This window comes from Camelina sativa, chromosome 15, assembly GCF_000633955.1.
Source record: "Camelina sativa cultivar DH55 chromosome 15, Cs, whole genome shotgun sequence".
Lineage (NCBI taxonomy): Eukaryota > Viridiplantae > Streptophyta > Magnoliopsida > Brassicales > Brassicaceae > Camelina > Camelina sativa.
Genome location: NC_025699.1, coordinates 5,138,905 through 5,153,655, shown reverse-complemented (window position 1 = coordinate 5,153,655; position 14,751 = coordinate 5,138,905). Strand labels below are relative to the sequence as shown.

The window sequence follows — 14,751 nt, the reverse complement described above, 5'->3', positions numbered from 1 at the left end:
AATCTGTAGGTGACGAGGAGAGAGTCGAATACGTGAAACAGAGGGCGATGGAGTATGCAGACAGTACCTTGGCCTGAGATTTTGTTGTAACAAAGCCCCAATTTTTGTAAAATTCTAAAATTTTGAGAGCAACCATTTGAACAAGGCTGTAAGAGTTGCAAACCAGTAGTGACTGTTAAATTTAGACATACGTGTGTAAAACGACAATTATGAGTCCAGGTTATTAAATACTTAGTAGGGGAAGTATTTAAGAAAAGTTAAAGGGCAATTGTCATAAATACCACTAAAATAAGTTTTTATTCCAAAAATACCATAATTTAGTTTTTTTTCCAAAACTACCACTAAAATGTATTTTTTTCCAAAAATACCACATAATTAAACTAAAGTTCTAATACTAAAAACTAATTCCTAAATTATAAATACTAAACCCTACCCCTAAAAACTAAACCCTAAAACTAAATTTGTCAACCCAAACATAAAAAAAAAAATTTTACATGCTTAAAATTCAATTTTTTGTGTTAGTGGTAATTTTGGAAAAAAAAACTTTTGTGGTATTTTTGGAAAAAAAAAACTAAAATGTGGTATTTTTGAAAAAAAAACTTTTTTAGTTGTATTTAAAGGAAAGTTAAATTATATTTCAAATTTTAGAATTATATATTATAAAATAACAAGTTTTGCGGTTGAAGCGTTCATTACCAAGAGGAACTCTAAAATCATTTTCAGGGATCAGAGATAACTATACCAACTGGCCATCGCTTGAAGGGAAATCAGTTATGTATCATTTGCAAGCTCATATCGTACGGATGTGGACTAAATATGATCTGACGAGATAAAACAGAGGCAGACTCAACCTTTAAAACCAAGTTTTGTGGGAAACATACCCAGAAAAAATTTGCAGCTACCAAGAGCCAATTGCTCAACTGGTAAAGATTTATGGCAAAAGCCTAATAGCATGCTCTGGTCTTAGCCTGAGCAGATGCATGGTAAATATTGTGTTTGTGTGTTTTTTTATTTCAATAAATCATCAAATAAATTATATTTTTATTTAACTCCAATATGCACGGATTTAACTTATTTTTTAATTGATATTAGTTACAGTTAATACAATAACACTAAATTAGTATTATACAATACTAATTAATGTAATTTTATACTCCCTCTGTTTCACAAAGAGTGTCATTTTGACACAATGCACACAAATTAAGGAAAGATAGAATTATACATGTTTACCCCTATTTAATAAGTGACTAATGGTTTAAATTCAATGAAAATGAGCTTTGGGATACAGGGTAAATTAGAAAATTTAATGTAAAAAATACATTGGAATTGTAAAGTGACAGTCTTTGTGAAACAAGGAAAATTCTCCAGAATGACACTCTTTGTGAAACAGAGGGAGTATACTTTATGATATAATTTGTGGTATGTTTTAAAAAATATTAGATTTGAACCTGTGTATATTGCTAGCCTATATTTGTTTTTGTTTTGGAAATTTTTAAGAATTTTTGTAAAACAAAAAAAAAAAGAAAAAGTCAATTTGCATATTCATTGTATTTTGTTGATGTTAGAAACCTTATTAATTTGGTAAAAAGATTTAAAGCGATTTTAGGAAATTTTCGATTCTATGAGAATAAACTATATTGATGAAAAGATGAGACTGTCGACACGTTATGAAAAGTAAGAAGAACCTAAGTTTGTTCTGTTCCATTGATCTTTGATTTCTTTTTGCAATTAAAGTTTTGTTTTGTACTTGAGAAATAAGAAGAAATACGTTCAATTTTTTTTTTATAGAAAAAGTTATAAAGAAAAGAGCAATGGCGAAGATGTCGTACCTTCCAAAGGAATTGGTAGAGGAGATACTATCTAGGGTTCCGGTGAAATCGATGAGAACAGTCCGATTAACTTGCAAAACGTGGAACACTTTATCGAAGCACCTTGGTAAAGCAGCCCCGGCAAGGGAAGGGGAGTTGATGGGGATCTTGTTAGCAAATTTTAGGGTTTATTTGATGAGTTTCAGTCACAACAACTCTGAGTCATTTATAAAGCCTATAGGTAAACTTATAAGCCTAACCAATTCAGATGATATCGATGTAGCTTTTGTATGTTGCTGCGAGGGTTTATTGTTGTTATGCACCACAAAAGACAAGTCTAGTATTGTGGTGTGGAATATGTATACCGGCCAAACTCGGTGGATCTGCGTCGAAAAATATTTTGATAACGACAGAATGCTCATCTTGTATCGTTATGCTCTGGGATACGACAAAAGCAAATCCTGCAGTGCCCAGAAAATCTTGAGATTTGCTAATCGTCATCATTCGGAGAGATATGTGACCGAGATCTACGAGTTCAAGTCTAACTCATGGAGGGTTCTTGATGTCACTTGTGACTGGTTTATCGAGTACTGTGTCTGTGGTGTATCTTTGAAGGGAAATATGTACTGGCAAGCTGCAAGTAAGGATTTTGAAGAAGACGTACCTGATTTCTTACTCTGTTTTGATTTTACTGAAGAGAGTTTTGGACCTCATCTGCCTCTACCGTTTGAGTCTTGTTATTATCCTGATATTGTGACTCTATCTGCTTTTGGAGAAGAGCAGCTTGCGGTGTTATTCCAGCCTTCGAATAGATATGGGATGGAGATTTGGGTTACTACTAAGATAGAGCCCAGTGCCGTGTCGTGGAGCAAGTTCTTAGCCGTTGTTGATATGATGAGACCACTATATGATGGTACTTTCCTTATCGACGAGAAGAAGAGCCGCGTCGTGGTTTTTGATGCAACGAACCGACGCTACAAAGCTTACATCATTGGAGAAAAGGGATACTTCAAAGAAGTGGATCTCGGGAAAATTGCTGAACCATATAGTAATATGCCTACTTGCTCTTATGTTCCAAGTGCAGTGTCTTCTTTTGACTCTTGGATCTGATGGGGTTAAAATTTTACACTTTTTGCATCAACTCTGCTTATATACCTAATCAGATCCACGATTAACTACTTAATCTCCTCAAAACAGAGCTTGCTTGATTGCTCTTGTTCGGTATCTCTGTGGTAATCTTGTAAAAGTTGGTATGTTAATTAATAAGCTTCACTCATTATATTGGATTCAAGAGTGTTGCAAATTGTATAGTTAAGTAAATGCCATTTTTTTTTTTTTTTTTTTATCAATGATATGTACTAAACAACCAATTAATCAAAATTTTGACAAAGAGTTCTAAATTTTAAATTCTAACGATTTGATTTTAGATTTTATCCATTAATTGTATATCAGTTATTATTATTTTTTTGAATGGGTTTAGAATTTTTATAATAAAATTAAATTTAATAAAGAATATAAAGTAAGTATTTTTAGTAAGTAAAAACTATCTATAAAAATAAATAGACACACCAAGGTGTCCAGTGTAATATTTGGTATAAAAAGTGTGACTCTACAGTTGAGACTATTAATCACGTTTTCTTTGAATGCCCTCACTCGTGTGAAGTTTGGGATTTATCTCAGACTCCGGTATCGTCAGAGGGTTTTCCATATGAGTCGGTGTACTCGAATTTGGATTTTGTTTTTTGTAGGGGTGTCTCTCAACAGGGTGATTCTGATCAATTTCTTCAATTACCATGGATTTTATGGGCAACCTGAAAGACCATAAATAAAAAAAGTTTTTAAGGTTTAGAGATCAAGGCGAATGATATAATTGCTTAGGCTTTGGGCGATAAGTTAGTCTCGGAAGAGACACTCTCTTTTACGGCGGTCATGTCAGCTCCATCCCCGTCTTCGGATGTCCAGGTTTCTTCACCTCGTTGTCAGATTGATGGTTCTTGAAAAGCAACCAATGTGCACTCAGGATTTGGCTGGTGGTGTTGTGTTGGTGAGGAGCGAACATTGTTGTTGGGGGCCAAGTGTCTAAGACGGAGCCCCTCCCGCTATATTCAGAGTTAGAAGCGTTGTTGTGGGCCATGAAGCGGATACTTGTTGCAGGGATTGCTTGTCAACTCACTATGGTGCAATCCCCTAAAGATTGGACATCCTTCCAACATGTTCAATGAGTTTAACTCGCTGGGAGTCCTTCCCACTATTCTCCATCTCTTGGATCCCGTGTGCGTCAAATACGAAGGCGGATTGTCTTGCTTGTGCTTCGCGTTCTCTTACCTCTGAAGTTTCTTTTGTAAACCCTTTCCTTCCGGCTTGGACAACTAACCGAGATATTTTCTTTTAATTTATTGTTTGTTTAATAAAAAAAGTAAAAATATACACTTTTAGTTAAAGAAAATAGTTTCAGATGAGTTCAAAATTATTAAAACAAAATTAAATTTAACAAATAATATATATTTATTTATTTTTGTAAGTAAAAACAATTTATAAAAGTAAAGAGATAAACTTTTAGTTATAGAAAATATTTTTTCTTTTTTTTTTTGCTATAATACACTAATGTATATCTATTTAAAAATCTACTATCTACATTAACACTAAAAGTGTATTTGTATACACAAACATATTAATATATTTTACTGTTAAAATATACTCTTTAGTCTTTACTACTACCATCAAATTGTCTTTATATGAACACATTAAATAACCTATTATATGTTTCTTCAATTTAACATTTTTATAGTTACAAAAACGCATTCGTTAATCTTACATACTCCTATCTTATATACTACAATAGTAGTCTTTTTAAATAAATTATTTGATTGGTGAAAAAAATATGAGACGATCTATTTTTATTTTCTTTTTTTCTTTTACTTCAACAATCTTTTTATTTATGTAAAGGTGAGTATTTCTATTTTTTTAGAAACTGTAATTGATTGTATAATTTTCACAAGCATTTTTTTATCTTATATATAAGTAATCCTTTCTCTTGTAAAATAAGTAAATAATATTATAATTTCGAATTTTATGATATATATATAATAATTTCCTTATAATGAGCTTTTCTAAATTTTAAAGCTGTTTAAATTTTATGATTTTTTATAATTGACTTTTAATATTTTTAAAACTGTTAAAAACAAACTTTTGTTTTACATTTGGAAGTTTACCAAGGTTTTTTTTATAAAAAAAATTTAAAATTAAATTAGGTTTTATTTTCTATATTTTACTTTTATATAAAACCTTTTTATGGTAGGTTTTGAATTTCTACATTTTTATTTTCTAAATTTATTAAAATTTAGAATTGACATGTGTGAATATCTGAATGATACAATTGATATGTGTCACGATCTTGTTAATGAGTAACTTTGACATCAAGCTTTATATAATAAGATTTGACTGTAATAAAACCGTTTGATAATATATGTAAAATAATAAATCTAAAAATGCTCTAGGGCTAAAACTGCACACATATTAAATATATATAACTGTGAGTTTTAAAAATTAGAAACACAACCATTAAAATAAACTTATAATAAACAATATTATGGAAAAACACTTAACCCTAAGTCATAATGAGTCAAGCCAACCTTGAAATTTTTTTATATGTATTATAAGTATAAAATACTTTATGAAAAAATATTTAAAGAGTAACAAGCATTATAACAGTTATTGGTATTTCTATTACTCATAAATAAATATTATGATGAAGTGATCCTAAGTGAGAATATTATATGAACGATTATAATAAGTAAATGCAGTTTTCTAATAAAATAATTTTAAAAATACCAATAATTATAATAAAAATATACAACTTCTAAAAAAAAGATTAAATAGTTCAATCTTAAAAAAACACATATTTTACGAAGAGTTCCGATAAAAATAAATGCAATTACATAATTAAAGTTGATTAAATTTCTATATTACTATTATCATTTCTAAAATCTTTACTTAGATTATAGTATAATGTTGTATATTGAATATTAAAATTCATATTATTTAGATTCATGAAAAAGAAATTTGTATCAGCAAAAAATGATTTGTTGGTTAACTAATAAGAGACAAAAATATATATATAGAGTTTAAAAGACATAACATAAATATAACTATTAGAAAAAAGTTTTAAATAAGATATGGTTGAAAAAATACGACTCTAAGATAAACAGAAGCCAACCATATGATTTTTTTAATTGTAAATAATACAACTTTACAATGAACAGACACCACGGTACGATGTTTTTTAAAAAGAAATATTAAAAATTATTTAACAAAAAAATACACGAAAAGTTTCAACCACTGTTAGCATATATTTAGATTGTTATTGTTATATAGATTAAATATAGGGATTCTCTCAGTTTTACATCTATTGAATTCCCCATTTATCTGCGACGTCCTTGTTAGTTTCAAAATTTGTTCACTTGCACAGTAGAAATCGTAGTTTTATACCAAATTACAGAGATGGAGAATTATATCTGGTAATTCGTCTTTATATACACAATTGATACCGAGTCATATGCACTAGAAAACCCACTTCACTCATCAACTTCTGTACACAGGGGAAGTATTCTCCCCTACAAAATGTTGCAGGGAGAGAGAGGATTGGTCGTTAGACTTGTTGCCCCCAAGTACACAAGGCAGGTCCTGAGACTGGGTATTTCCAACTCTTTGCATCCTATAATGTCGATAAGCTTGTAAATATTCAATATTCAATATTCACTGCTTCTTTACCAATTAATTTAAAAATTCCATAAATAGATTCCAGCTAAGAAGATTTTCGACTCATTTACGCACCAGATCAAATTAGCGAGTTTTCGTTAATCGTAGAACTGCCATCCTTTAATTGCAAGCCTCGGTAAGAAAGCAGGCTGCAAAGAGGATGACCTAGTGTAAAGCGTAATGGACACGCTCAAGCAACTGTACAACTTGGTGTAGCATGAGAGGCGGAGAAGAACGTTGTTTTGAACTTGCTTTTGATGTACTTGGTGATGGCGGAGGTGTCGATAAAACTGACTCTTGCTGTCTATTTGTAAGCTCCAAGAACTGAGCAAGCATGTCACCATCCAATATCTTTGTTGCTTGGTACTGCAACAAGTGAAAACTTATGTATCATACTAGCAATAATGGATAAGAGTTAACTTTTTTAGCACACTCTTTTCGTGCCCACAGACACAAACATTTAAAGTCCCACCGAATGCAAACATTGAAGTGTGAACTAGATATTATTCTCACATCTAGAAAATTAGAACTTTTCTGGTTCACTTACCGGATTCTCTCGACCTCGGAACTCCTTATGATCATTACCAAGAACAGGAGCAGTAAGCGGATGGATCCCGAGCTTCGCTTGGACAGCTTCTAAGAGCTCATATTCCTCACTACAGAAATTGGTGATCAGTCATTGAACTTACCAAGGAAAATAAGCACAAACAGAATTTTCTGGTGCAAGTTTAAGGGTAACTAAGCATTACACAAGAGAAAAAGCCTCTATTTGGTGGAAAAGAAGGTCAAGGCAATATATTTTCAAAACTACGTATTACTTATGCCATAAACTAGCAATGCCTTCAGTCAGATATTCAAATCATACCTTGTAATAGGAGCAAATACAAATATACTTCCCAATAGCGTGCCTGCTATGATAGTGTCATCAGCTGTGCCAATACTTTTACTAAGACCATAACTCTGCAGTCCATCATCAGCTGGAAGTTTATAGATGTTGCAACCCTGTTAAGAAGGTGGGGGCAAGCAGAAATGAATTGACATATATATATATATATATATATATATATATATTGGTTAACCACTGAGTGAACAGAAAGCAATTAAGATAGCAACATTAGCCTTTTCAATTATTATAAAGTGTAATGCTCGCTGCAAGTCTAGGATTTACCTTTTTGATAGCCATGGCAATCTCGCCCATGTAATAAGCACAGTTTAGATTCAGGTTGGACTCCGGACTTGAATATTCTGGATCATCACAAGGTATTTTCAGTTAGCAATCATAAAAATTAGCCTCTATAACAGGTTTGTTTTATAGCATCTTAAAGATTCGTAAGAACAAGGAAGATCAGCGAAGACTAGATACTAAATTTAGTCCTACGATCAAGCAATCAATTTAAATGACGTTGGTACTTCCATCTTTGACATCTGAACTAAGCTACATGTTCTGCAGCATATGAAACAATATTGCATACTCCTCCAACTGTGATCATCACGATCGGCAGGGGGTTTGCCGACTGGCTGACACAGCAAGTACTATTTGGACACTAATAAATCTAGTATCTATAATCTACTAGATCACACCTTTTAAACTGTAGTGAACATTGTTCAATAAAAGCTAAACTTGAGAATGGAAGAGTGAAAAGAGAGTAATATCTGAGCTTCATGAGAAAAGGCTAAGTGCTTCTTACCAAAGTCTGCATGATCTTTGCAAGACAAGATTGCTATACTTCCCTTGCGATCAGATACAGCAACAGAATTGGCATCCATTAGAAAGCAGTCAGCAACTAACCTCTGCGCTGGATCACAATATATTTGGTGAAGTTTCTTCGAGTCCTTCAGTAACATAGAAAAAAAAGAATCTCAAACATTTTTAGCCAAAATCAAGTAGGCAAAGAAATCAGAAGACATATAAGAAAGAAACAACAGAAGGTAATATTCATTAGTGACAACAGAACAAACCTCGTGATAGGAATAAAATAGAACACCATCACGGCAATCACCAACGACAATTCTAGTGAAGTATGTGCGCAGAGATGTTATCATAAAACGAGTCCTTCCAACCGCAAACCTCTTCATTTTCTCAGGACTATCGTTCGGAAAACCACATATATAGAACTATTGAAGACCATAGTCTTGGTTAGCAGATTAACATGTTAACAATTGGCACAAAACTATAGATAATCAAAGTGAGGCTTACAGCATTGCCAGCAGATGCCAGGAAGTAATGATCAAGGTATGGACAGATTGCAAGTACCATACCCGGCCAAGTGGTTGCAGAGGCCAATCTTAACTGCCATGTTTCAGCTTCATCAAGTTTGATTCCATCACAGCTGTTATCATCTGGACTGCTACAAAGACTACTGTTTGATAATTGTTCTGTTGGGTATCCCACAACATCACGAAAAGGTGATGTACGTTGGGAAGACGAACCAGCCTTTGAACAAATTGTCATTGAGCCACTATCCGAGTTTTGAGTGTGTTCTAAGCAGAGAATGATTAATCGTCCTTTTGTACTGTAAAAAGGCATTCAAAGGTAGACACACAGTCAGTACAAATTTCGTCTTACATCAGTCACCACTTTCACTCCACGGTCAAGTTAAAAAGTGGCTAAGAACCAGATTTCCAACCTTTCGGCTTCACCACTGGGTAGTATAGCAGGACCAGAAGACAAACTCGTCCCAACCACAAGGACATGCTCATTTCCCACACGTACAAGCTCCATTGACTTTCCAGCTTCTCCAGGTTTGAGCTTGTAAGATGATAAGATTGACCCACCGAGCGGGTCCACACAGCATATATCAGACGTACACGTATCATACAGATCTGTTCTCATCACAATCAATAGTTTGCTTTCACTATGGTAGATAACCTTTCGCGGGGTGCCTCCAAGGTGAAACTTTTGCGCATTAAGCCGCTTGCTGTGCACCATCTCCACCTACAAAAGAAGCATATACATCAGGCGATCATAGCCAGACCCAAATAATAGCTCCAACATATTCCCACAACTGTTCTATCCTGTATAAGGCTACGAAATTATAGATGCAAGCAATTAACAAATACAGTTGGTAACTACTTTCAGGTAAACCATATCAAAACATTGACCATTGATCAATGGAATTTGCATATTTTTTTCCAAAGCATAACAAAATGGTCCGTGAAACCTGAAGTTAAAATTTGTAAACTAGAATACTTACCAGATGTAAACAGTTCTCTGAAACAAAAAGAATTCCTTGAGGGCATTCAGACGAACATACAGGAGTTGCATGAGTAGAAGGTTGGAATGAGATGGAAGTATATGAAAGGCTTTGTCGAGCTGTTTGTAACAACCATGGCCTGTCACTAAGAGCTATTATGTCTGAATCCAGTGTATCACTGAATGGAACCAAGAAAACAGGTGTGATGCCAATGCGCCGGGTGGCAATTAACAGAAGGTTGATGGGTAAATTGTCTTTTTTCCCCACAACAATGTCCATCTCTTCTTTGGAGTAACTAAAATAATCTGGACAATTAAACCCGGATGAATGTGAAAAAGGAGGCCATTCAAAACGGAGCAGCATCCCATTTCTCAACCCAGAAAGGACATAAAGTTGATCAACTAACACGAGTCTTACATCTTGAGGAATGCATCCACTAATAACAGTTCCCATTGTATTTGTTAGCGATACCAACCCAGAAGCAAGGACTCGTACACCAACACCATCTTCTGAGAAGGAGAGGACCTCAACAGAAGGCTTATGTGTGCCAATCACAAACGTATAGCCTTGCTCCATACCAGAAGGAATCGCAGCTTTGCAACTATTATCCCAGGAAGAAGCACGGGATCTCTTCTTTCCAATATGTTTTTGAGGAACTGAGATGCAGGAAACTTCATACTGCAATGTTACTCGCTGAATTTCGTAGATTTCACAGCACTGAGATGATAGTGATTTGATCCCAAGAATAGACAAGAAACAAGGGTTAGACGTAGAGACAACTATCAAATTTTGACCAACTGCACCCAAGCTGATACTGACATTTTCTGGGAACCACGACGAGAAAAATGGTAAAGAAACAGGAATACCATCAGAATGAGCATCCGTGGTGGGCATGCAAAGCCTTATTGCATCTTGGTGAATCTGAACCAACAAACCATCAGCAACAAGCCCACATGCCAAGGTACAAACATCAGACTGGAAACCAACTGAATCAGTGACATCTTTAAAACTTAATCCAACTGATAAAACCCTGGTCTCTTCAACAAATGACAAAACAAGAAATGAATGGTATACATCGGTAAGCTTCATTTTAACAGTCCAAGTACCAGTTATTCCTTGATAAACGGGAGCGGTTTTCAGAAGTTTTTCTACATTAATGCCACTACGAATAATTCTCAAAGAGCCTTCAGGGGTTACACCACAGCAAGCAAATATTTGATCTCGTTTCTCATTCTGGTCATCCATAACCGAAAAATCCAAGATCGGAGCAATATTTTGTATGGAACTCATCCAATGTAGCTTTTCAGTTCCCAATTTGAAAACCGTTCCATCTGCCATTTCCGCAAACGTAGCCAAGAACCCACCTTCGACCCATAAAATTTCCTTGCATGGTAAACCTTTGTATAAACATTCTGATAGATTTACTTTAACCCCATCATCCTCATATATGAGTTCAAACATGAAAAATTCACCATCATCTAAGCAAATAATCATCCGAGGGTTATGATTATTTTCCGGCTCCCAAGTCCATGAAGAGACATGCTTAGAACTCAACTTCCCAATGTCACTTTCAGAATCTATGAACATGGGATCATAATCCCTGAGCTCTAACAAAGCACATGCAGCAACATTAAAAAGACCCTCATCGTCACCATCTTGTACTCGACACGACTCTTCAACAAAATGCTCTTCCACTAATGAAGCGGGAACAAGATCTAAGGATGTCCTAAACAGACAGCAAGGGTTTTGAGGATCTCTAAGATCCATTAAGAGCGCATCACCAACCCTGAAGAGAAAGGCAAATCCACAGGAGTGAGGTACTTCGACAATGCTATGTGCCAGAGCCCCAGGTTCAACATACTCTGATATTATAGACATGGATTCCTCTTTGACATTCCATTTAAACAAAACCAGCTCATTCATGAGAGACCCTTTCCTATACAATCAGAAAAATACTGTAAGTAACCCTGGGATGACAGACACTCTCATGAAGCAAGCACAATAACTGAAAACAGAGCTTTTCAAACTGAACATATTCATACCTATTTGTAACAATGGCAAGAACAGGATCATACTCCTTGGATTCATGAAAATCTTTAGAAATGAAACACATGCTCCAAATAGTACCAGATATTGCTTGTACAGAACTACCATCCCCTCCGTCTTCAGAAGGATAAGAAATCCTCTAAAATTTAAGAGATTAAATATATTTTTTTTAGCCACTCTTTCAGTATCACTCATGACACACAACTAAAGGTAACCCTGCTGTCTACTGAAGTTACAAAAAATAGCAAAGTTGGTGGCAGAAATCAATACCTTATGAATAATATCACCCATAGACAATGTTGAGAGGGAAAACAGATCAAAACGATCATGATACGCACTCACAGCAAGAAAGAGACCACTGCAAAATGCATTACAGGAGTCAAAATTACTCGTTGCTATTCAAGATACAAAATGTTAGCTTTAGCAGTAAGGTGTGGCTAAGAAACATGAACACTCCAATTCAATTTCCTAAAAAATCCAAGAGTGAGTACCAGGGCAATGGCCAAAATATACAGGAAAAGTAATATCTACGTCATCAATAGGATAATGAAGTAAAAAAAATCATGGTTAACGAAAACGTGCCTGGAATCTATTGTGAGCATTCTTCCAAGTTGAATCCTTGAGTTACCTGGACTTGAAAGTTGAACATGTTGTATGGGCGAGAACCTATACACCAGACAGCAGTAAAATGAGCATGGTAACATTAGGTTTGCGGGATAAATAAGAGTACACGAGAAAGAAACCTGTGCATTTCATTGCTAAATGAGAGAAATGAGAGCTTTCCAGAATCAGAAAGAACAGCGAGAAGGTCTTTTCCCATCTACAAAAGATAACAGATGGTTGACATAACTAATCACAGAGATATGCATTCCTATCACTAACAAAACATCGGTCGTTACCCATTTGAAAATGTAAAATACATGATCACTAAAATAGATTATTTCGTGTTTAATCGTAAAATGCTTACCTGAAAACTATTTGAATATAGTTTATTACTCTGAGGTATGACAGCCAAATCCTTAATTGTTCCAAAGACATTCTGTTCACACACCGATTCAACAATCCCATCTTCACCAATAATCACCAATTCTATGCATGTCTCCTGGTAAGAGATAAAAAAAAATACATTCTAGTTACTGACATAGCAACAAAATTTAACATACCATTATACCTGGCACGCACTAAAGACCTAAGCTTTTTCTCACTGGATCTCTGCTCTACAAACTATACATCTATTTGAAAAAAAAATTTGCAAAACCTTTTATAACATCCTGATAAAACTTTCTACTCTTATCACAATGCCCTCAACAGAGAAAACAGCTAAAAAAAAAGTGAAACAAGTGCAGATACTCGAGTCCACAAAATCTCAATCCCTAAAGGAGAGGAGATGTTTAACAATTACCCACGAAAACAAATCAGAATCCAAATCACTAAAAAGTTAGAGATCAGTGGAAGAAGAAAGGATGAACTAAGACCTTGCCGAAAACTATGTCGCGGGAGGAACGGGAGCGGAAGTAGCCATAAGCAACCTGGAGAACGACGCTGGGGCGGAGGATACACTTAGCGAGGTAATGATCCCCGACGGAAGAAGGGGAAGAGGAAGGAGGAGGCGTAGGAGCCGCCGTGGTGGCAGAGGATGATTGAGACTGAGCGGAAGATTCATCCTCCGGAGCCGCCATCAGAAATTCAAAGATACGGCAAGGGTCGTGGTGCCTTAGTTTAATTTAACTCTCCTCCGTCTTTGGGAAAAATTAAAAAGGGGGAAAAAAAATCTTGCAGTGACACCACTGTTCCATAATAATATCTATCAATTAACATTACAATATCTATAACCAAAGTATATTAGATTTTTTTTATCAAACTGTCATTAACATATATACCCTAATTTGTATGATAAACAAAATTTATAGTATCGTATAATGGTTCCTATTGTAGTATTATTTTTTTTGGTAACATGTCACAAAAATTTACAATGATAAATTAATTCAATTTATCTTTTCAATTTAAATATACTAGGATTTAACCCGTGGTGCGGGACAATATTTTTAATTGTAACAAAAATTTACAATGATAAATTAATTCATTTATCTTTTCAATTTAAATATACTAGGATTTAACCCGCGATGCGGGACAATATTTTTAATTTTAAAAATTTAAAATTTATATTATATTTATTTGTTATTTTATTATTGTTTTATTAATTTTAAAAATATAAAATTTTACAGGTATTTGATATAAGTATTCAAAGTATAAGATTTTTGTAGTGTTTTCAAGGTTTTAGCCCGTATGGTATATGTATAGTCTAATAATACATTTATCTCTTGGTACACATCTAAAAGTGTTTTAAAAAAAAAACAATTCCACTTAACTCCCTATATGGGATTAATGCCAACCCGTCTCACCAAAATCAAAATAAGTTTTTGTGTAAAAAAATAATCAAAATAAGTTTTTTATCAAGATTAATTATGTTAATTGTTCTACCAAATTAGCATATTTTTGTAGTTTATAATTTTTCCATGTCAATATATATAGTTTATGATAATTAATAGAATTTTATTTTTTTGGTAATTCCTCAACAAATAGAAAATAAACCAAATTATATGGGGGTTTTCAACATATTTAATGTGACATTTTATAATTGGATTTTCGGTTTAGGAAATTTATTAATGTTAATATAATTATGGAGATTGTAAACTTTTGTTATGGAAAATATGTTGTATATCATTTAAATTTGAGAGATTCTAGCATCCATAAAAATAATTTTGGAGATTTAATGGATTAAAACTTTATTGGGAAGAGTTGTTTTTAGAAAAATCAGAATGTATAGATGTTGTTAAGATTTTATAGCAATAAATGTAACAAATGTTGGTCAATTTAAGAAAATTTAGTATTTGAGTGTCTTTGCAATGTTATTTATGGAATTGTTTTAGGGGTTAATGTTGTAA

The 14,751-nt window shown here is 33.8% G+C and overlaps 2 protein-coding genes across 2 annotated transcripts; one reads left to right on the top strand and one right to left on the bottom strand.

Moving 5' to 3' along the window:
• Positions 1,812 to 2,918, top strand: LOC104748144 (putative F-box protein At3g17620). Its single transcript, XM_010469827.1, has one exon. The coding sequence runs from the start codon at positions 1,812 to 1,814 to the stop codon at positions 2,916 to 2,918; it is 1,107 nt and encodes a 368-aa protein (XP_010468129.1).
• LOC104745407 (pre-mRNA-splicing factor RSE1-like) lies at positions 6,248 to 13,564 on the bottom strand. Its single transcript, XM_010466639.2, has 16 exons — positions 13,282 to 13,564; positions 12,774 to 12,908; positions 12,550 to 12,626; positions 12,389 to 12,472; positions 12,077 to 12,164; positions 11,803 to 11,945; positions 9,761 to 11,696; positions 9,194 to 9,501; positions 8,764 to 9,079; positions 8,526 to 8,681; positions 8,255 to 8,399; positions 7,735 to 7,811; positions 7,432 to 7,568; positions 7,114 to 7,222; positions 6,642 to 6,932; positions 6,248 to 6,522 (listed from the first exon to the last, which is right to left on the bottom strand). The coding sequence occupies exons 1-15, from the start codon at positions 13,483 to 13,485 to the stop codon at positions 6,732 to 6,734; spliced, it is 4,116 nt and encodes a 1,371-aa protein (XP_010464941.1). The 5' UTR covers positions 13,486 to 13,564; the 3' UTR covers positions 6,248 to 6,522; positions 6,642 to 6,731.